The following is a 25,569-nucleotide window of genomic DNA, read 5'->3' on the forward strand; positions in this document are numbered from 1 at the left end:
TAGCACAAATTAATGTTCTTGAAAATATAGGAGAAAAGACATGTGAAGACACAGAAGTTTAAAACATTAACTACTTGTTATGCATTGTCCAAGATGCTTAGTATATGAATATGAATAACAAGCCATTGTCTTCAAGGGGCGTAGAGTCTAGGACAAAATCAGAAATGTAAATTGGTCATTCTTTCTTCAAGTATTGTTTTCTAGTTTCACTGAGATATAACTGACATATGATGTATAAGCTTAAGGTGTACAAAATAATGTGCACATATATGTGTGTGTGTAAGATATAGATATATATAGATATAGATATATAGATATATAGATATCCTTTAAGTGGGGGTGGGGGAGGAACAGAGGGAGAAGGGGTAGCAGATTCCCCACTGAGCAGGGAGCCTAATGTGGGGCTTGATCCCCAGACCCTCAGATCATAACCTGAGCAGAAGACTGATGCTTAGCCAACTGAGCTACCCGGGCAGCCCCCAAATAAAGTCATTTCTAAAAATTCACTTTCCTCTATTACCACCATAATTTCATCAAAGGACATTTTAAAGCTCTCTGGTTAAAAAAAATTATATACGTATATTTCTTGAAATCAAATGAATTTGCTTTATGAAAAATTCATCATCTTACACAAAATTTTATTTTGCAAATGGTATCAGCTTACAGCTCAACAATAAGATTACCACTAGGTTAGATGAACCTCTGATATATTACTTAAACACCCACACACAAACAAATATACTTATACATAATTTTTGGAAGCTTCTACCAAAAGTTAAATACATAAAAAACAAAAGGAAGTAACCAATTAAAATTAAAAGTAGAAATGAAAGTGAGATAAAACCAAGCACAACAAGGTAACATTTACAAAGTCTATGGATAGAATTAAAGAACAAAAAGGTGAACCTAAAGGGGGATGGTATGATGCCAAGCAAGATTCTGGCTTGAGCACGAGGCACCCTTGACTGAGACATGAACTGTACTTTCCCAGACCACCTGGGGATGGTGGTGGGCAAACCAAGTCCATGTGGGGGCTAAAGGCCACACCCTCGACTCAGCCCTTGCTGAGTGCTGCCATGAGGAAGTCCTGGCCCAGCGTTGACAGTTCTGATTTCTAGAAGTAGAAACATGGACTTTAAGTGAAATCCTCCAGTTCTTAAATACTGCTAACTAATTCACTTTTGAATTTTCTTTGAACCACTTCAAACAAAATACCTATCCGGACCTCATTCAGCTTCCCAGGATAGCAGTTTGGGTGCAGCAAGGCAAAAAGAGTCAAGGATAACATCCTGAAAGCCAGTCAAGGGAAGAGGTATGGTCAGAACAGAGCCTGAGGAGGAGGAATCAGCAGAACATTATTGTGAACAGCAAGACAGAATTTCAAGGAGCGAGTGTCTACAGCACTAAATGCAGCAGAGATTTCCAGGAAGATGCAAGAACAGGGAAGTGATCATTGGTACCACTTTTAGAAGCGGTTTCAGTGGAGTGGTGGTATTAAACCCAGGCTGTTGTGGGTATTCTTTTTGAAGCTTGGCAAAAGTGTTTTCTTAATTCACATTAATTCACCTATAACATCAAAAAAGTTAATAAAGAATATCATAACCAAACCTGAAAATTCTATTCTGATCAAGAATCTTGACAGCTCAATTCCAAACAAAATATAAATGTCAAACTTTGAGATAACAGATAAGAAGCAAGACAAATACTTTAGAATTTTTACCTTATTATCTCAGATTCTTCCTGGGACTCATAATGGCCTGCAAGCTACAGAAAATCCTCTATGCTGAATACCAAGAGCAGCACTGAAATTTCCCCTCATTACAGCATCTCAGGCTCTGCTTTGTGAACCACCTTGATGATCCCCCTTTTCCAAAACGAATCATTAGCCTTTCTATCACATCTGCCTCCCTTCCAGGTGACACATAGGCAAAAACAAACAAAAATGAAACACAAACAAAACCCCCACATATACAAAACACAGCAAAATAACCATTATTTTCATACCTGCCATAAATTATAGAGCATTTACTAAAATCCTAGATTATCTAAACTAACATATTTACTTGTATCATTCTCCTACTAAAGTAAATATTACTATTATGATTTCCTAAAAGCAAACTGGAGCTCTAAAAGGTTAAATATATGCACAAGTTTAAAAAATAAGTGATACTAGGTCTGATCCCAAATTCCAGTATTTCCAATACATGTAAAAATGTACATGTGTACTTTCCAGTACACATGCATGGCAGGGCTGCCTCTCTGGGTACTTTCCTATTTGGGTGAGGCCATACGACAAATTCAAGCCAATGAATGGAAACGAGTGTTTCTTCTGAACCACACTGTTGGAGTCAAACTCCAGAATACTCTCTCTTAGAAAAGTTTAAGACCGTGACAGCTTAGGTCCCAGGGTATAGACATGGAGCACAGCTCCCAACCAACTGGTGAAATATAGCCCACACAAGAAATACTCCTTATTGGAACAGCCACCAAGATTTTTGAGTTGTTACCACACTCTGACTTAAGTCTATCCTGACTCCTACCACCAGTGGTCTTAAAAGTCAAACACATCTCAGTGGGTTAGGATACAGTATGAACATAGACAGAAAAAGTTAGGGTCCAGAGCTTTTCAAAGGATGTTCGTGTAAAGTCTAGCATTAGGCAGTTGCCAAAATTACCAGACAAGTAACTGTCTCACGTGCCCAATTTTTATTTTAAATGGTTTTTCTTAGAATTTTTCCAACCTCATTAGCAGGAACACGTAAAGATTTACTAAGTTATTCTCAACTGGGAGCAATTTTGTCCCCAAGAAGACATTTAAAATGTCTGGCGATATTTTTCTCCCTCGCATCTCTGGAGACAGGAGTACTACTGGCACTTAGTTGGCAGAGCCCAGCAGAGCTGCTAAGTATCTTCTAACACACAGCATGGCCCTCACGAATCATCCAGCTCAGAATGTTTGTAGTCACTGTTGAGAAACTCTGGTAGAGGTGTAGAATGCCTTTCTGATTTCAGGGGGGAAATGTCTGATTCAAAAACAGCAATTTACTTTTTAAAACTAGGTTATTTTTGTCATCAAACTTATGCATTGGGTTCTCATTAGTCCTCATGGTGATACTATATTGGTTAAGATTATAAATAGTAGTTGCGAGTTTCCTTTTGTCAAGATAAGGGTAACACAGATGATAAAAATCAGGAGAAAGCTTATAAATCATCCCTGTTCAGAGAACTGGTAATTTCAGAGAAAGGTAGTAATTTGTTTCAGTAAGGTATGCTAGTCATCCTGATTATACTGAAATAAGACAACTATAAACTTCCTGGTCAGTATATTTGCAAAGTTTGTAGTATTTTCTTGGTTTATACACTTACCTTAAAGGACATTTATATTTCGTAGATTAAAATCGATTGTCCTAATTGAGACATGAAGGCAAATTTACAGTCTCAGAAGAAAAAAGGAAGCTCTTTTGGGTTGTTCCTCCCTTAAATCAACTAAAAAGACTAGAAGAATCCATCCAAGGAGTTAGGTAAATTAGAAAGCAGCCCTTTTGTAAGCAAGCACAATGCTAAGTCAATACCTCTCCCTACTCCTGATGGTCCATTAGTCTAAAGACAATCCCTCAGAGTCACAGCCTATCCTTTCAATTAGTCATATGACTGTCAACAACATTTAGGAAGCACTTACTATAGAGGTCAGGCAATGTACTAGATATTTTATTAACAGCCAAAAGTTCTTGTTTCTAAGCACTTACAGACAGGGAATAAACTAAATATAAATAATTACTAGTGTGTCGTTACTAGAAATCAACATGTATGAAGTGCAGCACCCAGCCCAGCCTGGATGGGAGTTTGGCTAGGTAATGAAGGCAAGACCAGGATAGGAAGCTAGGCAAAGCTGGGTGGGTGAAGTGCTCAACTCCGAATGGCAGCTCAAAGGCCTTCAAGTTGGAGGGAACAATGGTGAACAAGAAATGATACTTCCTACAAGTTGCTTTAAAAAAAATAAAAATAAAAATAAAAATAACTCCTTGAGTTATATTTTTCTACAAGATGGAAAAAGATTTTACACAAGATGTAAGACAGGAAAGAAAAATCAGTGTGAAACAATACGGAAAGGAAGAAAAACCACACTCATTTGTTCAATAAAAGTAAAATCATTATGAAATTACCAATTTAATTCTCAGAAACACAAGTGTTCTGCTCCTTCAGCTAGTTCGTGAGAACCCGTACCAAGATAATGTATTAACAATGATGTGCCAGCATTAATTTGCACAAATTTCCTTACTGCTTCACACTTATACACAATGCTTGTTTTCCTTCTTTAACACCCAAGTCTTAGAATGAATATTCTTCAAATTCATTTGTCCTAAGTTATTCTATTGTCCCTTCATTTATTCTAAGAGGTTTTAAGCTTCAACCTGATTTCTGAGAGCCATGGCTTAAATGCCTATCACTTTATCTCCCTCTATTCTGTCTGACACATAATGCTATGCTTGATATATTCAAAATCCCTTAAAGCAAGAATCTGTGATTGTATTATTCTCAATTATATGTAAGGACAAAATAGAGCCTGGATAAAATTCTAAAACAATCTGAGAAGAACAATTAAAAATAACAATTGAACAAATGTTGATTTAATTCATACAGCTTTTATTCTTCTTTTGGCAAACATCAGATAATATGAACAAAATTATACTGCTCACTATAGTTACATACATTCTTTTTTGCTTTATTAAGTTTGTAAACATATGTTAAGTGGATAAAATTCTTGGCTAAAGACATATTCAAAAACTCTGACATATACTTTTCTGCGTTAGGAGAAAAGAAAGCTTATGAAACTTCCATTAGACCATAATCACACAGCAAACTAAATTAGTATATGCTGTTTTTAAATTAACATCTGTCATTTTTTAAAAACTTCAATTTTTGGTTACAGCTAAAATGATTTTTATCTGAAGTTTTAGAAAAGAACAGAAGCTGACCATACAAATCTTATGCATAACCATATTGGCCATTTAAAAATAAAAAATAAAAATGAAACTATAATCAAGAAAATTCCATTCATCCTATTAGAAAAAAATAGCTACCAATAAGTTATTTTCAATATAGATGGCATTTGTAACAACTAGATTTCATGATACTTGTCTTATTACTTCTCAATGCTTATCTTTTGATTTTAAAGTAACAGATTACTTCATAATAAAGGCAAGTCATTTAGTATTTTATAATTTAATTATTTTATAAATTTCAGGCCCCAAAAATTTCAGATCAAGAACTCCAAAACAGTCAGCCTTCAGAATACATTTTGTTTGGCAGACAGAATGGTTTTTCATCTTTTGAACTGGAATACCTTCAAGCAGTACTTACTTGCTCTAGCTGACCACAGTCCCTACCAGCTTCACACATGGTCACCAGCTGGACATGTAAGGCTCACACCCAGTTTTAATATTATAAAACCCAGTATCTACTTACGAAAATTAGTTGCACTCATGGAGGAAAAATTCAAATATTATGAACTTGATGCTCAATTTTATGACTCATTCCTAATTTGGGAAAACTAGATCAAACCAAAAAGGACTCATTTTCATAAAACTTAGTTATATAATAAATTATCAATGAGACGTGTTTCTATTACATGGATACTGTCGTCTTAGGCAGAAGAGTGTTAAGAGTAACCTGAAATCAGATACAGATAAATCATATCACAAAGTATTGTATACTGACTTCACTACACAGAGTCATAGCTCCCAAACAGTGGCTTTCAACTTTATCCCTACATGTAACACAAACAGTCTCAAACATCTGAATTAAAGGACAGATATCATTAAAAAGGCTAACTAAAATAACAAGTAACAAAGGCTTTCTTCTAATCCTAAAGAATGAAACAAAAAGAAAGGTTCTGTAAGATAAACTGGAAATGAGGAAGAATTTGAAGTCAGGTTGGCCTTCAACCCTTTTACATTGCTACTTCTTCCGTTTGTTTAAGCTAATGAATAAGAGAGGCCACTGTTTCTTATGGAAAAGACTGCAAAGAAAACATATGCAGCTAAGTGAGGATGAGGAAAACATAACAAAGAATATAAAACTTTGTAGTTATAAAGCTAATCACGGATGATGGTATTGGAGCTCCTGGCTGGCTCAGGCAGTAGGGCATGCAACTCTTCATCGCAGGATCATGAGTTCAAGCCCCATGCTGGGCAAAGAGATTACTTCAAAAATAAAAAATAAAAATAAAATGTAAAAAAGAAACACTAAAAAAACTGTTAAAAAAATGGTGGTAGGGGCGCCTGGGTGGCTCAGTGGGTTAAAGTCTCTGCCTTCGCTCAGGTTATGATCTCAGGGTCCTGGGATCGGGCCCCACATCGGGCTCTCTGCTCCACAGGGAGCCTGCTTCCTCCTCTCTCTCTGCCTGCCTCTCTGCCTAGTTGTGATTTCTCTCTGTCAAATAAATAAAATATTTAAAAAAAATGGTGGCAGTAATTCCATTAGGAAGTTTAAGAAATAGCAAGGAGTAACAAATAAATTATAGAGACAGTAATCTGATAGGTCTTTATTTGCACACAAATAAAAGGCTAATCTGTAATCCTTTAGAAGTCTGATCTGGTAGGGAATACCTATTTGCCTTTGAATTTGTTTCATTTTTTAAACCTGATTCCCATGTGAATAAATATTTTTAAATTTTTAGTTATTAAAGCAAACTTTTTAGCTTCACTTTGACAGTTATATAAAAAAAAGTTTCATAGTATGAATCCCATCAGTACCAAGTTACTGAAGTCAGATTCATTTATAAACACTAATTAAATTTGCTATCACCATTACCATATATTTCCAATGACAAAGAGACCAAGTCATTTCATTTCTTCAAGAAAAGTTACATTAAAATGGCTACTGAAAGCTTTTACTAATAAGAACAAAATTTTAAATTTATTTTCAGTGCAGAACAGAATGTCCAGGACCTAATATTAATAAAAATATCAGCAAATATCAGGTCTGTAAATGATGTTCTCCACACTGGACTCACAAGTGTTTTTAAAATATCACTAAGGGAACACGTTAAAGTTTATCTCTGACACATTTTTTAAAAAAATCTCTTAGTAGCTTTGCCATAAAACTGATTTAAGGTAGTTGTGTGTTTCAGTAATGTTAGAACAATCCAGCACTTGTAAGAATAGTCAGATCGGCACACTGTACTAAAACATAATTGTGCAACATTTTGTAAACTAGCTGCAATTTTCAGTAGCTGTGTTCACCAACTGTGTAACAGAATTGTAATGTTCTCCTAAACCGTATGCATGTCTCATATATCTGAAATGAGAAAAGGAGAAATGACTAGTTTAGATGAAAGTAAATTCATTGTATATAAATGTTTATTATGTATATAAAACGAAACAGTCTGAATGAATCACTCCACAGGGGTATTATTCAAAGACTTCATTGACATATTACTTAAAAGTTCAACACCATTTGAAAAGCATCAGCAGTCAGTAAAACCTGGTTCAATAACTCTGTAACTGAGTTTAAGTCAGGGAATACACAATCACTGGGTGGGGAGGGTAAAGCAAAATACTGAAATGCGGAGTGCTCAATAGCTTAAACTTTTACCTAAATTTAAGCCATCAGTGACTACCTTTGTAGGTTTGGCTAATTAGCACTAAAGCCAATAGTAAACTCTCCATGCTGTGTTTCAGAGAAGAATTCTCATTCATGTAAAATACTTTTACAATATAAAGAAAAAAGAATAAACAATTAGGCAACATGAATATATTTCAACTTTTACACTTTCTGAAACTTAGCATTATTCATGTAAAACTAGGACAATATGAAAACTAATGCTAAAATCTGTAACCTTTAGAAATGATTTTATTCTTAACTCATACACAAGAATAAACCACTAGGGGTTTTTAAACAGTTATCTAAATCACATATTGAAAATGCTTTCTAATTCTATTATTGCCCTTAACATAAGATAAGCATAATTAATGCAGCTGAAGATACTTTTTCCTGATTAATCAACACACACAACCAAAATATTTGAATAACTCTTTTTGTCTTAACTATGAAAAATGTAAAGTAAAAATTTCCAGGTACTTACACAAGTATTAATGGGTTTTTTGGATATTCTTCACCAACTACAATAGGAGGAGAATCTGCCTGTATTATCTCTATTGGTGTTTGCAAAATGTGAGACAAAGCTCTTAGCTATAGGAAAGAAAATGTGTTAGTAAGGAAAATAAAAAGGTCAGCCTTACTCAAATCATAAACTACTGAGTATGCATGAATAGGGCAACCATCATCCAATAGGGATCTATTCTGTTCCTCACTGTATACCAAGTGCCTGCCACATAGTGGACACTTAATACATATTTGTTGAAAAAACAAATATAATATTTATTAAATCAAATGCAGAAGTTTCAAGCCCTGGCTGCATGACAGCTTTTTAGAAATAGCAGTACCATAGTTAATGAAGTAAAGACAGGGGTAGATTGGATTCATTATACGAGTCTCTCTACTTTTGAATATTGTTTGAAAATTGCCAGTTTTTAAAAATACTATTGCTCAGGCACCAGACCAAATCAATTACAGTTTGGGAGGGGCTGAGGGAAAGAGAGAAGAACAGGGAAGATCAGGAGGTTTACTACTTTTTTTAAAGCTTTTCAGATGATTCCAGTGTACCAGTGCTAATAACCACTGCTTCCTAATTTTTAAGGCATGACTAGACTGATTTGCGTATATGAACTGTACTGTCCTTTCATGGACTTTCCATCTGATTAATACACAATGTTAATTTCGTATCATACATTATAAAATTAGAGCCTAGGGGCGACTGGGTGGCTCAGTGGGTTAAAGCCTCTGCCTTCAGCTCAGGTCATGATGCCAGGATCCTGGGATCAAGCCCCACATCGGGCTCTGTGCTGGGCAGGGACCCTGCTTCCCCCTCTCTCTGCCTGCCTCTCTGCCTACTTGTGATCTCTGTCAAATAAATAAATAAAATCTTAAAAAAAAAAAAAATAGAGCCTAAAGTCAGATGAGCAATAGTTAATAATAAGTATTGGTAGTAACATTGTTTAGACTTACTGACCAAGGACACTAAAGCTCTTTTATGTATATTAATTCATTCAATCTTCACAATAACCCTATGGAATAGGTACTACTGTTACACATTTTAAAGAGCTAGAATCTGAAGCAGAGAATGGTGAAGATGCCTGCTGTAGTTTAGCACAAGGAAATAAAATGACCTGCCACTGAACTGAATAAGTGTGCCTCTCTGGAACCCAAATTCATAAATTAATCACTTTACAGTCCTCACTCATAGTGCCCTCATCTACATATTTACCTAATTATAGAATCTGTCTAGAACATGGTCCTTTTAGAAAGTTTTAACGAAAGTAAGAAATTAGTTCAAGAATACGGAGAAAATTCTATGCTGCACAGCAGTAAACTTAATCCCATGCTCTATCTCATAAAATGTTCCATTGGGACATTTTTTTTAATACCTGAAATAACATGTTTTAAAAGCCAACCAGAATGGAGCATGCGAAACAAGCTCTGGAAATAACCCTTCTAAATCTTTTGAAATCATCCCTTCTAAGTCTTTTGAAATCATGTAAAGAATTTCTTTTTAATAATTTAAATTTACTCCATTATGAAAACAGCAAATCTCATTTCAAATGAATTCACAAACCAAAAACTTTTGAATGTCCTTCAAAAGATGTTTTAAAGGTTATTTTTCCTCAATTTATTTATTTTTTAATATTTTATTTATCTATTTGAGAGAGTGAGAGAGAGCACAAGCAGGTGAAGGGGCAGAGACACAGGGGAGCCTGATAAGGGGCTCCATCCTAGGATCCTAAGATCATGACCTGAGCCGCCTAAATGCCCCTGAAGTTTTGTTCTCAACTTAAAAAGAATTGTTTAGGTCTCTAGTTCTCCTTTTAATCTGTGATTCTCAAAAGAAAGTGCAAGCATCTTTACTCCTAATGTAGTCACAAAGCTATTATGAAAATTTCCCAAGTTTCAGAGACCCAGGAGAGGCATACAAAATGAATGGACATAGTTCCCTCTGGTGGTTCAGAAGAGGTACAAACAAAGCACTGAGAAAAAGATTTTGAAGAAGCATTCACGCCATTTCTTCCAAAAATAAAGTTCTTGACGTGAAATACTCTGAGCCACAAACTATTCAAGATGACTAATCATCACTACACAATACTCATCACACTGTTAGATCAACCATCTGGCACCTTAGCTTACAAAGTTCTATGCATATGCTTATTTAAGGTCCACAAATGACCTACCAAGTACACACAAGGCTTTTATTACCCATATTCAATTAGGAAACTTGAGCTCAGGAGGGTTAGCTGACCCCCCCAAGATCACAAAACTGAGAAGGAGAGGGAAAGCCAGGACCCAAACCCAGGACTTTCTCCCTCATCCCCTGATATTTGAATACCCCAGACTGCCTCATTACCACGTGGACCAAATAAGCTTTCTGTTTACTTTTTTTTTTAATGAAACAGAGTTAACAATAAAATAATTAAAGTTTTAAAGACAATCCTGATTAACTCCCTACAAGTGACTGAACATATTGTTTTCCTACACGTGAATTTTAATGCAATTTTGAAGTCAGTCAGTCAGTATCAACTGGAATTCCAACTGTAATGTATTGTGATAGGATCTGGCCTGTAATTTCACATAAAAATACTGTTTTCTACTTCTAATGTAATGGATAAGTTACTTTATAATAGTGATTCATCACCTGAGCCACTTAGGGTAAATTTTTCTGTACTTAAATAAAATCCTCACTTTCTTAAGTCCAGAAAATCAAATATATTGCCAGGAGCAGCATCACAAATGGGAATATATAGGTAAAATATTAGCCTCACCAACTCACAGATTACACACTGGGTTATTTAAAATAAAATAGTGCTTTACTTTCCAAAGATACATACTTAAATAAAAGGTATAAGAATGTTAACTCCCTATTTCAATACTTCATCAGCAGAGAAATAGCAAATACATAAAGAAAAGGGATACTCAGTAACTGGGATCATCTGAAAAAGATGTCTGAATACTACATATGGATTTAGAAATTAAATTTAACAATCCACAAATACCATAAGCAATTACAAACTTACCTCAAGCTGACCTCCCCATGCAGCTGTGTTGACAATATCATCACAGTACTTTCTAAACTCTTCTGTAGAGATAAATGGGAAGGTAACACTTAATTTTCATAACTCATGTTACAAGATCCCTTTTATATCTCCCATAATTCCTGATCATTACTCAAGTTGTGAACTTACTCCTCCTCTACCTGCACTCTCCAAAATTTAATCCACTTCCCATACCCAAACTTAACTCGCTTCAACTTTCTACTGCCTCTCCATCTGAGAGCAAAGCAATTCATTTCTGCCCCTCTCTCTCAGACTGAAGCCCAGGGACCTTAACCGCACAGCAAGGCTATTCTCTGTTTACCCAAGCAACTCCCAAAACTGTCACCATATTCACCATCTTGAAATGTATTTTTTTTTTTAAAGATTTTATTTATTTATTTGACAGAGAGAAATCACAAGAGAGGCAGGCAGAGAGAGAGGAAGGGAAGCGGGCTCTCCGCTGAGCAGAGAGCCCGATGCGGGACTCGATCCCAGGACCCTGAGATCACGATCCGAGCCTAAGGCAGCGGCCTAACCCACTGAGCCACCCAGGCGCCCCTCTTGACATGTATTTTAAAGCCTCAATCTACATCTGAAAAAATACACTGAACAACTACAACAGTGCAGCCTTTATAAAATCAGGTCTACAGTGAGACTCCATAAGAAACGTGAGAAGAGAATTAGGGTAAACGTAGAAATGACCTGAAATTCCTTTCCCAGCAATAGCACCGCACCAAAGTGCCTTTACTGTTTATTTTGAAGGCATTTACTTTATTTGCTTCAGTATCAGTTCTAGCCTAAGAAAGGGCTTCCTGAATCAGTCATAAGAGTTGGCAAACTCACAGTTTAATGGCACATCTTGAGCATACAAACTTTTATACAGAAAGTTAAAATGGGAAAGAAATATCCTCCCTGCTTAGAGGAAGGGAAAAAAATTAAGGGCATCTATAGAAAATATGGTCTGTGTGTTTACCTCATTCACTGCTGTATCTCCAATGCTCAGAACAGTGCCTAGAATAGTTCGTGGCACATAGTGGCCCTCAATAAATATTTGGTTTAACGAATAAGAAATTAAGTCTTTTATCTTTTTTTAAATTCAGCAGGCTGAGTTGCCACCTCTTTTCCACTGTCCTGCAACTCAGAGTTGGGGACTCAATTAAAGGAAAGCCAACCTTAACCTCTTCTCCAGCCCATTCTGGCCATATGACTTGCTCTACCACACCTGTAAGCATCTCTTAAGGACTAACTTTCCTCTGTTCTATCTCTGTGTCCCCCCCCCCACACTCTGAGATTTTCACCTGCTCTCTCCTTTGCCAAGTTGTGCCTTTTTTTTACACCTCTCCATAAATACTTTATCTTAATTATCAAAGGTATTATAAAGAATAATAAAGCAAGTTATTAACTCATTTGTTTTTGGTTTGGCAAAGTCAAATTTTGCCTAAATATTACAGCTTATTGAGAAAATTATATCTCCCAATACAAGATAAAAGTAGGATTTCGTTTTCCCCATCTTTGTGCTTATGGTCTTTGGGCCCAATACTTCCATAAACTAGTCAAAGCTTACTTCTATGCCCAAATTTGTGACATGTGAACTCATAAACAATTTTTTCGATAACGATAATGAATCCTATTCCCATTTCTATCTTAAATGAAACAATATATTAAACCCCAAAATAGGGGGCACCTAGATGGCTCAGTGGGTTAAGCCTCTGCCTTCGGCTCAGGTCATGATCTCAGGGTCCTGGGATCAAGTCCGGCATCGGGCTCTCTGCTCCTCGGGAAGCCTGCTTCCCGGACCTCTGCCTACTTGTGATTTGTCAAATAAATAAATAAAACCTTTAAAAAAATAAAATAAACCCCAAAATAGTAAAGTGCTTAAAAGATCTTAATAAAGCAAAATGTACTAGTATATATTAAAATTATAAAAAATAATTCAGCCTAAATTTTAAGATTTTTTTTCCCTCTGTAAGGACTATCACGGGTTTTTCTTATTCTCAATCCCAGGAATCATTTTATTTAACAGCAGCAAGAAGACATAGTGGTGGGGGAGGGAGGGAGACATAGTGAAGAAAAATAAATTACCTGGAGTATACATATCTCCTGTATTAGGATTTGTTAAAAACGGCAGAAAGTCTTCCATGTGGCCTTGTATATATTCAGCAGTTTGACTTCTCAAGGCAGCCACAGTCAAGGGGCATTTCTGTTCTTTCAGCTGATCTTCAATGGCTCTATACATACAGTGGCCATCAGATGGAATCTGTTTGATTTCCAACTGCCTAGCTGCCAATATCTGAGCAAGTTTTTCACTTTCTATGTGTCTAGCTCCAGATAAGTTCTCAATTTCAGCTTCGGCTATCCTTTCTTCCCGCTCCTTTTCCAATGCAGCTTTTTTGTCCTGGGAGGAGAATACAGGAAAGTTAATTTACAATAATTAGGACAGTTTCACATTTATTAAGGGGATAGAAATATAAGACTCTCGAAACTTTCTGCCGTTTTCCTCCCTTCTCCCACAAGCATTATCATACTGATGGTCTCATCACTTAAAAGAACTTTTTAGGGGCGCCTGGGTGGCTCAGTGGTTTAAGCTGCTGCCTTCGGCTCAGGTCATGATCTCAGGGTCCTGGGATCGAGTCTCACATCGGGCTCTCTGCTCAGCGGTGAGCCTGCTTCCCTCTCACTCTCTCTGTCTGCCTCTCTGCCTACTTATGATCTCTCTCTGTCAAATAAATAAATAAAATCTTTAAAAAAAAAAAAAAAAGAACTTTTTATACTATGACCTCCTTTAAGGGCAACTTCTCATCTGCATGTACCCAACACCAAGCTCTGTACTAGAACAAAAAAAGCCTTCGAATTTTTCTTTGAAGTCTATTTAAAAACTACATGACAAGTTTCTAAGATCTCTACTGATTTCAAAGTACTGCCATAAGACTGAGTTATCCTAGTCCTTAAAGCAACATCATTATCATATTTATGCCAAGCTAATTCAAGCTTTTCAACTTATCACTCAACTACTGGAGCATTAACATGCTAAATCACCAGTGAGGCATCAATTGCCAAAGCCTTTAGAAGAGTACAGGAATTCTATTTATCTAGCTTAAGGAAAAAAACTGTGCGTGTACATGTACACACACACACACACACACACATTTAATTAAAGCAACAGATAAAAAAATTCTTCTTATAAAAAATTAAATGCTACAGATAGACTGAAGTTCCCCTAAGGACCACTGCCAATTTCAATGCTTGTTCTAGAGGTCTGGTGAGCATCTCTGTCAATTTTTTTCCTAAGCATTTTAACAAATATAGATGTACTCATAAAAAAAGTATAGAAAAAAAATTTGACAAAAAATGGTATCATATTACATTCTGCAACATGCTTTCCTTATTCAAATGTCAGAAGAGCTCTTCCCATGGCAACATATGCAAGGACGGTGTAGGGGTAGGGCAATGAGATCTGTGACATGAAGATTGGTTAGGAAGTAGAATGAGAAGGCTAGGGGAAAAGAGAAAAAAAATCCTGACAGTTATACTAGCAAGGAACAAATCCAGAAAGTACTACATGTTTCATAGCTGAACACAGTTCATACAGCTAGAGTACCAAGAAACATGTCAAGAAATGAGACTGAGGGCAAAAAAGGTATGTATATAGTTAATATATGTTAAATCTGTACATACATAGTTTAAAAATAGAGAGATATACACAAAATAGAGTGCTTTTCTCTGGATCATAGGATTACAAAGTAAGTTGTTTCCCCCCTTCACTTATCCCCCCATACACCACCCCTGTATCAACCACCAGTTTGTTCTCTGTATTTAAGGGTCTGGTTTTTGTTTACAAAGTAAGTTTTGTTTTGTGCATGTGCACACGTGCACTTTTCTGCATCTTTCTAATTCTCGATCATGAATATGTTTTACTTATATATACTGGTCATGAATGCTTTTCAATTTAAGAGAATAAAAATAGTTAAGTAAAATTCCACAAATCTTGATATTACAAATTATAAATTACAGTGAAGGATTTGGTAAACCAAGAAAAATAAGGAAAAAGTAAAGATTTTCATGTTCCTAGCTCTCATTCCTCTTTGGGGCAGAAGAAATTAATGGAAAGGCAAATTTCAAACTTAATGTCACACACCTGAACTACTTGCCTGTTATGTGCCATGCTTGAACCTAAAGTGATTTGCAAATTACCTGAATCAAAACACTATTACCTCCCTAATAAAACATACACCTATTTAAGTTTGTTCCACCCAAATCCAACCATGCCAGAAGTAACACGAACAAATTGATTTCACTGCATACGTACAACTATGCATCACAGCAGCATAAAAATCTTAAAACACAAGATGGCACTGTTACTTTATGAAAGTCTAAAGAACATTTTCAGAGGGGAGAGGGAGGATAAGCACCTTGGATATCATCTAATCCAAAACCCCTCATTTTCCTCTGAGGAAACAGCACGCAGAAAGAATTCCAAAGGCCATACAGCTGGTTTAGAAGCAGAGTGGGACCAAGGACAACACAGAGCGCTCCTTCTATCCAGGCACCTAAATCAGAATAAAAGTTGGAGCAGATGGGAGCTGGAGTTAATGATGTTATATACTAGTTACTAGAAGAGTGGAATTTTATACTTCTGCAAAAAATGTTTAAGCCTCTAAAATACTAATCCAAGCATTTCATTTTTGCCCTCAAGCTCTGCTTCAATGTTACATAGCAATTGTGTTTTCTTTCCAGGCACAAGGGGGGAAATACACTGGATTCTGTTCCCAGCCATGGATAGCTTCCCAATGGCACTAAGCACTGAGGTTTCTACAGCCTTAGTACGGGAGACAGAATGGCAACAATTAAGTCTAATGAAAACATGTATTTGAAATGAAAACAGCAATTAACTCATAAATATATTGTCAGTAAAACTAGAGTCATGTCAATATAGTAATGTAGCAAAATCATCTCTGAAGAGAAATCATAAGAGCTGGGTACTAGTCCTGGGTTTGTATCAAACTTTCAGTTTGCCACTAAGACAACTGGGCCTCAGCTGTCTCATTTGTGAAATAAAGAAACTGAACTAGATTTCATTCCAGCTCCCAAATTTCCTGTTTCTGAAACCCAGTTCTTCTAAGTTCTACTCTGGGCTCTTTCCAGCATACCAAAGAGCTTCTTCCATTGAAGCCTGATGAATTAAATAAAATACTCCCTGTGTTTTTCTAGATTCAAAGTAAGAGATTTGCTCTACAATATTCCAATAACAAATCTTCATAAAGTTTTATCAAGTTTTTCTAAGACAGAACTATATCTCTCCAAAGATAAACACAATTAATTTGTTGGCTTTTCATACCTTGGTGTTTTGGGCCAAAACAACAACAACAAAAAAGTTCAGGTTTCATTTTCTTATATACTATAAACTTTAAAGTGTTTTCAGTTCCAGAGTCCTATTAATACTATTAATATAACAAAGCAATAAAAAAGTTCAGGCATTACTTCAAGGGTGTTTTCTTGCCAAGTGTTTAAGCAGCTGACTATAAAAAATACTAAATCTTTTGAGAGTATAGTTGAAAAGGTATGCATTTTACTACATAGAATTTTAGGAGAAAAGTAACAAATGTTTGAGAAAAGTAAGGGAGTTTAATTTTTTATTTGTTTTGTTGCTTAAAGATCCAGCTGGGGATGAGTAAGATTTGATAAAGACAGGAATCAGTTGGGACCTAGGTTTTCCAGAATGAAAACAGGCTACTCTAAGATGTATTAGTTACTAAGTAGAGGCAGTACCAACAAGTATTTTGTTATGCCCCTGCCAAGCAAAAATTCTGACCTTTGCTTTTGATCTATAGAAGCTACATGATAATTAAGGCTCTTATCAAAAGAATACACATTATAAGGGAGTTAAAATAGGTAACCTCCAAGATACCATAAAATCTAAATTTCATGACTCAAGAAAATAAAATCTTACAGAAGTATGAGAAATGTTTGACAATGCAACTTAATCAACTTTCAAACAACAAAAAAAAGATACCGTCTTGGGTTGAATTTCTAAGAGGCACACTATACAGAACTGAACACACTAAACAATACTATCATTTGCTGACCCATTAGTTCTCCGGGCCTTGTGTTTGGGCTTTAGAAATGGTACATTATTTAATATTTACAGTAACTCTGTAAGGTAGGTATTATTTACCCCATTTTGTACATATGAAACTGAGGTTTAGAAAAGTTAAGAATCTTACCCAAAGCCACAACAGTAAATGGGATTAAAACCTTCATATGTCTGACACCAAATACCATGCCCTATTAAATTATGTACTACTAAATTATAAAAATGCTAAATTAGCTAAAAATAAACACTTAAATCCTACAAAACATCAAATGTTAGTAAAACAATATTTGAGATTAAACATACTAGATTTAAACCCTTTTTTCTTTTTCCAAGTGAACAGCTGTAACCTATCTAATTTCATTCCCATAATTTTGATTTCATGAACTCACTACTTTCAATGAATCAGTTTTCTTATAGCTCTCTGATGATGTAAAATTTCATGCCCACATTTATTTTTATGCATGCTATTTCTCTTACTCAAATGTCCTATTTAATTAACTGTACTTTCTTAAAATTCCAACTCATTATTTAGTAATTGGCACAAATGAACTTTCCCTTCTCTGACTTTTCACTGCAACTAAACATTACATAGATACCTGCATAATTCTGAGAATTTTGTACACCTGTTTATCTTGCTTAATTTCTAGATTTAAATCCTTGTTTCACCACTTAACACCATAGTTTTTAACCAGAACAGAATCACCTGAGCCCACAATGGGACGATTCTGAATTATTAAGTCTGGGATAATATATTTGTAAAAATATCTTTTGCATACTCCCTTCTTATCCCTACTCTCTGAGACCTGAAAATTGTATATGTTATTTTATATTGTTGAGACCTATTTTCTTCTCTTCAAAATAAGGATAAGACTCAACTTTACCAGATTATAACCAGGACTAAATGAGGTTTCATATAATCTATAAGCCTAGCATTGTATCTGGCACATACCAAAGGCCTAACAAATGTTAGTTCAGGTATTTGGCAAGAAAATCAATCTTTTTTTTTTTTTTTTCTATTGCTTTTGTATACAATACCTAAGATACTAATAAGCATATAGCACTAACTTAATTACTTGGTGACATGACAGTCATACCCGTCTCTTTTGCGCTTTTGATATCCGAGGTGGCTGATTCTCAAGAACCAAGTTTGAAATGTTAACAGCAACAGAATCTATCTGAAGGAAACAAAAGCATTACCAAGTTAATGAAAAATACTTTAAAGTTCTTCTTCAAGTATTAGATTATTAAATTGAAAATCACAAAGAAAGAAAATCACCAATATATATAATAATTCAAATTTGAATAACAGTACTAGGCACAATATTACATGACATGGTTTTCCTTTTTCTATTTTTAAGGGAGAATTTGTCAGAGTCCCACAAAGTTTCCTTAAAGCTCTCCAAATGCTCATCCCTGCAGGCTTTCCTTCCTTCTTTAAATTCCTATGTCATTAATCTAAATACTTCCTGTAAGTGCCAACTTACACTCAGTCATTGAGCAGTTCACCTTTCCTTCTCTAAAAGCTGACAGGACTTCTGGGATATGTAAAGTCCTGTGCTAAGGTGCCTGAGTGGCTACTTTGGTTAAGTGTCAGCGTCTTGATCTTGGCTCAGGTCACGATGTCCAGCTCTGCACTCAGTGGGGAGTCTGCTTGTCCCTCCCTTTGTGTGCATGATGTCCAGCTCGTATTCTCTCTCTTTCTTAAATAAATAAATAAAATCTTAAAAAAAAAAAACAAAATAAGGTCCTGTGCCGGATCAGTTCATTACCGCCTTCATAACCTCAAATGTGGCAGAAAAGCCCTTTCTCCATCTCAATTAGTCAGAACCTAATGAACAGTGTTGAGCTTTCTCTATCCTCTTCCATCTACAAACTGATAACTACAGGTAGAAAATTTAATGTATTGTTCAGATACCACAACCAATCTTAATCATCAAATGGCTATCATGTGTTTGCTGAAGTTAAGAAGAAAGATGCTAGACTAATGATCAGTGTTAGTAGTAATATTTTATTACTGCAAATGTAACTTAAATTAAGTTTTTGGTATAACAAATGCATAAAGCATACAGAGGACTCTAATAACAAAAGAGATAGCAGTCTCCAAGGCTATACCCAAATTATCAAAATATGAAAACCAGATTAAGACTTCAGAGTGGTTACATCAACTTTAATAAAATTAGCATTCTTATATTTTTCACAGGAATCTGCTAAAATCTACAAACTGCCATACTGACAATAGGCAAGATACAGAGAAGCATCTGGAAAGCAATGACATGAGAATTCAGATAGTGTCCAGAAAAGAAAATAAGCTTAAGTTAATGAAAAAGATAATAGCCCAAAGTAAAATGGGAGTTTGTATTTTAACAGTTGAAGAATATGTTCAAAGAAATCTTTGAGAAGAATTCTTTGAAAAAGAAATCTCAAAACTGAAAGTTGGAAAGCAAATAAAACTGTATCACTAATAGAAAAGATGGGGAGATAATTAGGAATACCATGATTGTAACAACACAATTAAATACCTGGAGAATCATGCCTTGCTACTTGGAAATAAAATATGTTAAGGCACAGGTCAGGATCTTAATGACTAGCTAATAAGGCTAAAGAAAATGAGACCATGTTTAATTCACTGACCACTGTAAATCAGTACAGACAACTTGTTTTCACTATCAACAGCAGACCAAAAATAAACCAAGTAAAACTAACTTATGGTAGATAAAATTTTATACAGTCCTAAGAACCTTCTATCAAAAATGGAGTAAGATTATGGACTCTGTGATCCCTGATATCCAAACCCATGTGATAAACCACCGTACCATACAAAGTTTTAACTGAATTCAGATTCACATCCTGAGACAAGACAGTCCTGATTCTGAATTCTGGCTTTGGCATTTAACAGCTGTTCCAAATTCAGAAGGAAATTCTTAATCCCTGAGTCTATTTTCTCTTGAAAAATGACATTATCTACATTTACTTCATGGGTAATACCTCATAGTGTGTTACCAAGAAAATTGCATGAGAATAAAGCAACTTGCTATCTTAAAGCATTTGGCACACTATTAGCTACAATGATAAAATAAGTATTTGTTTAAAAAGACAGTATGCTCTACTTTACCCAAGAAACAAAGTAAATTTTCATACAACCTGAACAGGATTTCATACTTGCTGTCCCACTTCATTCTTACAGAATCTTGTGCTAAACAACTAAAGCATTTCTATTATATTATAAGTGGAGAATTTTATGCTTAGGAAGTTTAAGTAACTTAACCAAGTTTGCCATACAATTTAACGGCAAATCTAGGGCTAGAAATCTGATCTTCCAACTTTCACTTGGTGAAGATTCCTCTGGCCCACTTTATCAATCGGTTCATTTTGGGGGCAAGTACATAGTTTAAGTGTACGTTTTTTGCTGACCTCCCTTACAAAAACACATTACCAAGTAAACCTTGTCACAGAAATATTAATGAAAGGCAATGCATGAGCATGATTTTGTAACTTCCTTTCCCTCTAATTTTATGATTTCACATAGTGAACAGTTTATTAGAGATGGGACAGTTGTTTTCAAATGCTGTAGGCAAAGAGAAACATCACTTTACATACTTTACTTTCCTTAGAATTCAGCTTCAGTTGCTCCAATTCTTCCTTATGTTTCTGTTCCATTTCTGCTTCCAACTTAGCAACATCTTCAATGAGTTGCTTCCTCCTCCTTTTGTCATTCTTGGGAACAGCATTTTTCATACCCTGAATTTTGGCTGAAAATCCACCAAAAATCATTAAGTCAACAACCCAGAGATTGAGAGGAAATGAGAAATAGGGACAATAAGGGGATGGTAAGGGGAGAAGGGTGTACACAAGTAATGTAAGCCAAGAACAGTAATTACATAACAATCAGACATTTACAGAGAAGAGCCCAGATGAGGGAGAGAGCGCCTCAAAAAAAAAAAAAAAAAAATCCTCGTTAACAAAACGTACGTCTGCTTAGTGTGATAGGAGTAAAAAAAAAAAAAAAGACTCTAGTTTTAAATCTCTAAAGCATCCCTTTTGAGACCTCAAAATCGAGGTGAGGTATTTCAAAACGCGTTCATTAGCGCCCAGGATCAGTAACTGCTTAGGAACAGGAAAGAGAGACAGGGGAGTGGGTGAACAATCTGGGCCCAACACGAAATTCTCAGACTCCAGCACCCGGCGGTGGCGTGGGGTAGCGGGGACGCGGTGGATCTGAGAAAAAAAAGCTTCTGAAGATTCGGCGGATTAAGGGACCATCGGGCCCGGGGATTGGAAGGGGTGAGGCCACTGGCTACTTTGGGAAGGTCTAAGAGGATCCAGATCAGAAGCCTCTCGAGATTCCGCAGAACCGACCCGCCACGCGCCCTTTCCTGGGTCCGAGACACTTCTAGGTTCCCATTCCCTCGTCACCTTGCAACTCTTTCTTCTCCTTGCGATGCCTTCTCACTAGCTGCTCCTCCTCATCAAGCTCCTCCGCTAAGACTGCCTCCATGACGACCAGGTAGCCTTGCACATGCGCTGGTAGAAACCTGCACCACCGGTTACCCGGCACTTTCCACCCCTCAACCTTCACCTGGGGTGCCATTGGCCGTGCCTGGGACCCAAGCCCGCCTTCGAGGCGGTACCGGATCTAAGCCGAGTCATTGGACCGAAGGAAAGGAGATGGGATGAACGCATGCGCACTCTCCATGACCCACCCCGCTCGGATGAGGCGGGAGAAGAGCGACGGCGCGTGGGGGTGTGGCCTGTTCCGATGGTGTTTGCTGCCTCGCGATTGGCTAGCGCCCTATAGCCCCCCCCTCAATAAAGCTAAGCATCTGGCTATTGGCTCTGACGTGAGGCGCGCAGTGATGACGTGACGGAAGTCATTTTGGACATTCGTTTTATTTTGTGAGGTGCTTCGGCGCGCTTCTTTTAGTCTTTACTTTTGGTCCCGTTGCAAAGGAGAAAGGTAAGCGAGAGGAAGAAAACATTTCAATAAAACTTAATAATTACCAATGGGAATTTTGGGTCTGACTCAAACAGTAGGAAATTAAGTTTTGTTTATTGTTTTAAAGGTCGAAATAACTGAGTTCGGGAGAAACAGTTTATAATCGTGAAAATGCCGCCCCTTGAAACGGATATAGCAGTGGAAGCCGAAGAGAGAGTAAGATTTGAGTATCGTATAACACAGGAGCTTAAAGATCTGTGTTCAGTAATAAAGCAGCTAATGTCAGAGCGCCTTAGAAGTATCAAGGAGTTGAAAGAGATAACAGAAATGTGCAAGTCTGATCAGTCACAAAATCGAATTACCGAAGTAAATGTAAAACAAGAGAAACAGCATTTAGGAAAAGAGGAAAAGTAAAAGAGATTAGAAGCGAAATCTCCTGCATCGGTTCAGCAGATACGCATAATAGGAATACCTGAAACAGAAGACAAAGCAAATGAAGCTGTCACAATAAGGGACTAATTGAAGAAAATTTCCCAGATTCGAAGAACAAGCTAAATCTGCAAATAGAAAAGGTTAATAGAGTACCAGTAAAACAACGAAAAGAAAGCAACACCTGCACATATCCTACTGACGTTTTTAAATTGGAAGAATAAAGAAAAAAAATTCGAGTATTCAGAGAAAGCAGGTTAACTATAAAGGGGTAAAAGTCAGACAAACCCGATTTTTCTCTTTAAGCTGTAATGCCGAAAGGCAAGGGAGCAATATCTCTAGTTTTAAGGGAAAATGATTTTGAGCCAAGAGTTATATATCCTGCCAAGTTACGATTTATATATGAAGGCAACAGGAGGACGTTCCCAGATATGCAGGAGTTAAGAAAGTATTTTTTTCTTGATTTGTTAAATGCTGTTATTGCACCCTGCAAAAACTAGTAGTGAGGCAGTTGTATGCAAAAAAATGTCGGGTAAACATTAAAACTAGTTAAATATCATTAAGATTAAATTGTTATATGTAGGATTATGAAACTAAATGCAAAGATAAATTCTTAAGTTGGGTCTATAATTTCAGTTTGTCTTGTTTGAGACTGAAAAGATGTGCTAAATGTTCAGTTTAGAGACTACGGTTTTTAGTATGTAATGTGAATAAAGATATGCATTCTCTACAACTACAAAATAAAAGGGCTTTGTCACTGTGACAGGACACCTAGAGTAAAGGCATTCCAAGTGTTAATCTGATAAAATGGGAAGTTGGTACAGTTTTGTGTCCTTTATTTTTAATTATAGAGGGGGGAAAGTAACAAGTTTGTTTATAATGTTAATACTGACAGTGTAAAAGAAAATTTCTAAATCCCTAACAGGGGACGTGGTAGATGAAAGCATTGTTTTATGTACATCTTGCCTAGGGAAAACCAGTAGTAACCGCTTCATGTAGTATTCATTCTCAGTAAATTTGACATCAAGATAAGTGTTACAGATAAAATTAGAATATACCAATTTTATGAATTTGAAAAGAAGTAGTGAAAAAACAAAAACAGCAAGGAAACATTAAAATTAGCATAAAATAGATTAACAGAGATACAGGTGAATTATCACACTCATAAACGGACTAAGTACCCCTGTTAAAAAGATTCAAAATGGGTCAAAAATCAGTCTCTGAACCTGGATCTTCACATTTGTATAAAACAAAGGATAAAGGAGTTTAAAGATAATGAAAACTGTTTAATCATAGAAATTGAACTAACCAACATTTTTATCAGAATTTAAGCTATAACAAAATACAAAACACAGTGTGGGGTGTAACATTTAAGAAGCCTTACGTGGTAAGTAATATGGCATTCTTCTGTAAAATGTTCACTGTCTTGATGTGAGTGGTCGTTTTACTGATGTATACATAGTTTTTAAAATAAGTTCATTTGAAGTACTTAATAAAGTAATTCTTAATTCAGTTACATATGGCAGTGCATATATTGGACACTGATACTGACTTCAACACCTCCAGTCTTTAGTAAAGTAAATAAAATGGACTACATTAATTAGGAGGAGTGTGTATGTGTGTATAATATGTATTACTTTGCTCCTTCATTTGCATTCGTTTCAAATTATCCTGAAACATTTCTAAGTGATTTGGTACTAGAATACAGAGAAAACTTCAATCCAAGAGCACATTGCACAAATGACTACACTACAAGAAAGCTTAGAAACCAAGTTTAAAAGCTGAAAAGTCATTCTTGGAATTTTGGAATGTTCTTAAATACCTTGGGTTAAAGAAAATTGTAACAAAGACTTACAATTTAGGAAATGGTACAATAAGGGTATTATACATTATATGTTATGGAATGAATGTACAAAAGGCAAGAAATGGAGTGAAAACATTTAAGTGAAGAATGGAATATGCCCCTAAGATAGACTTAGTAATCGGAATTTGTTAATTTTGTTACCTTCTAAGTAGTGGGTTTTCTTCAATATTAGTGGCATTCTAGTAATAGTGCCAAAGAAGGCACTATTTCAAGTGCCACAGTTAACATCTTGGTGACAGATTTCTCCCATTTGAGTTTTAACATAAGTTCTAAGCTGCTCATTTTCGAAGAGGGAGAAGCCAAAGTCTTTTCTCACCATCACAACCCCCACATACACATACACTTTTTGTTGTCTCTTTCTTAGACCTCCATGGAATATTTCTTGCAGTATGGTTTTTATATGGAAATTATGGTCCTCAGAAAAGCAATATCAGCATTACCTAGGAGCTTATTAGAAATTATTTCACATGGGATTAGATTATAAAATATATTAAACATCTATAAACTTTATCACTGAACATAATGCATTTTACATTATGAATGCTTAATAAATATTAAATAGAATCTAGAAACAGTTTTGCTGAAACAGTGTTACTATATAAAAGTTCTTGCATTTGAATTATAAATCTTTTCCAAATATTTCAGGGTAAGACAGGTACTTCTGTTTTCCTCCTGTCTTGAAAATTTATAAAGTTGGGACATGGAAATTTCAAGTTGAACAATCCAAATTTAGAAGTGTTGAAGAAATACAGCATGGCAAATGGTAAATAAAGAATGAGCCTCTCCAATAATAGTAACAGGCCTCTCTGGTGAATGAAATAACCTTGGGGTGGATTTAAATTCAAGTTGTGCAGATAGTTCAAGATTTCTGGATGAAATCAAAGATTTATAAAAGCTGTAAAAGGCCTTTATTAACTAGAACTGGTGACAAGTGATAAATAGAAGTATTAGCAGCAATTGAAACAGCAGCTCTAGTAAATTACAGACAGGACTCTTTGGATTCTCTAATGTTGAACTCCCCTGAAGATGATAACATTCTTGTATTAGTAAGTGTGGGCTAGAATATGTTAACCAGTTGCCTATATCAAGATGCAGATAATACAACAAC

The 25,569-nt window shown here is 35.8% G+C and overlaps 1 protein-coding gene across 2 annotated transcripts; it reads right to left on the bottom strand.

Annotated features, from left to right (window-relative positions):
- Positions 1–6,346: 6,346 nt before the first annotated feature.
- On the bottom strand, positions 6,347–21,808 carry OTUD6B (OTU deubiquitinase 6B). 2 transcript variants are annotated; one of them, XM_045989998.1, is made up of 7 exons: positions 21,649–21,808; positions 20,833–20,984; positions 18,330–18,410; positions 13,227–13,539; positions 11,127–11,188; positions 8,087–8,193; positions 6,347–7,299 (listed from the first exon to the last, which is right to left on the bottom strand). In XM_045989998.1, exons 1-7 carry the CDS (start codon positions 21,728–21,730, stop codon positions 7,215–7,217), a joined length of 882 nt encoding a protein of 293 aa, XP_045845954.1. In that variant the 5' UTR covers positions 21,731–21,808; the 3' UTR covers positions 6,347–7,214. The 2 variants fall into 2 exon arrangements, with proteins under 2 accessions (XP_045845954.1, XP_045846853.1); XM_045990897.1 differs by lacking the exon at positions 21,649–21,808 and adding an exon at positions 15,554–15,691 and having other exon boundaries at positions 20,833–20,865.
- Between the last annotated feature and the right edge of the window lie 3,761 nt (positions 21,809–25,569).

This window comes from Meles meles, chromosome 1 (assembly GCF_922984935.1).
Source record: "Meles meles chromosome 1, mMelMel3.1 paternal haplotype, whole genome shotgun sequence".
In the NCBI taxonomy this organism is placed as follows: Eukaryota; Metazoa; Chordata; class Mammalia; order Carnivora; family Mustelidae; genus Meles; species Meles meles.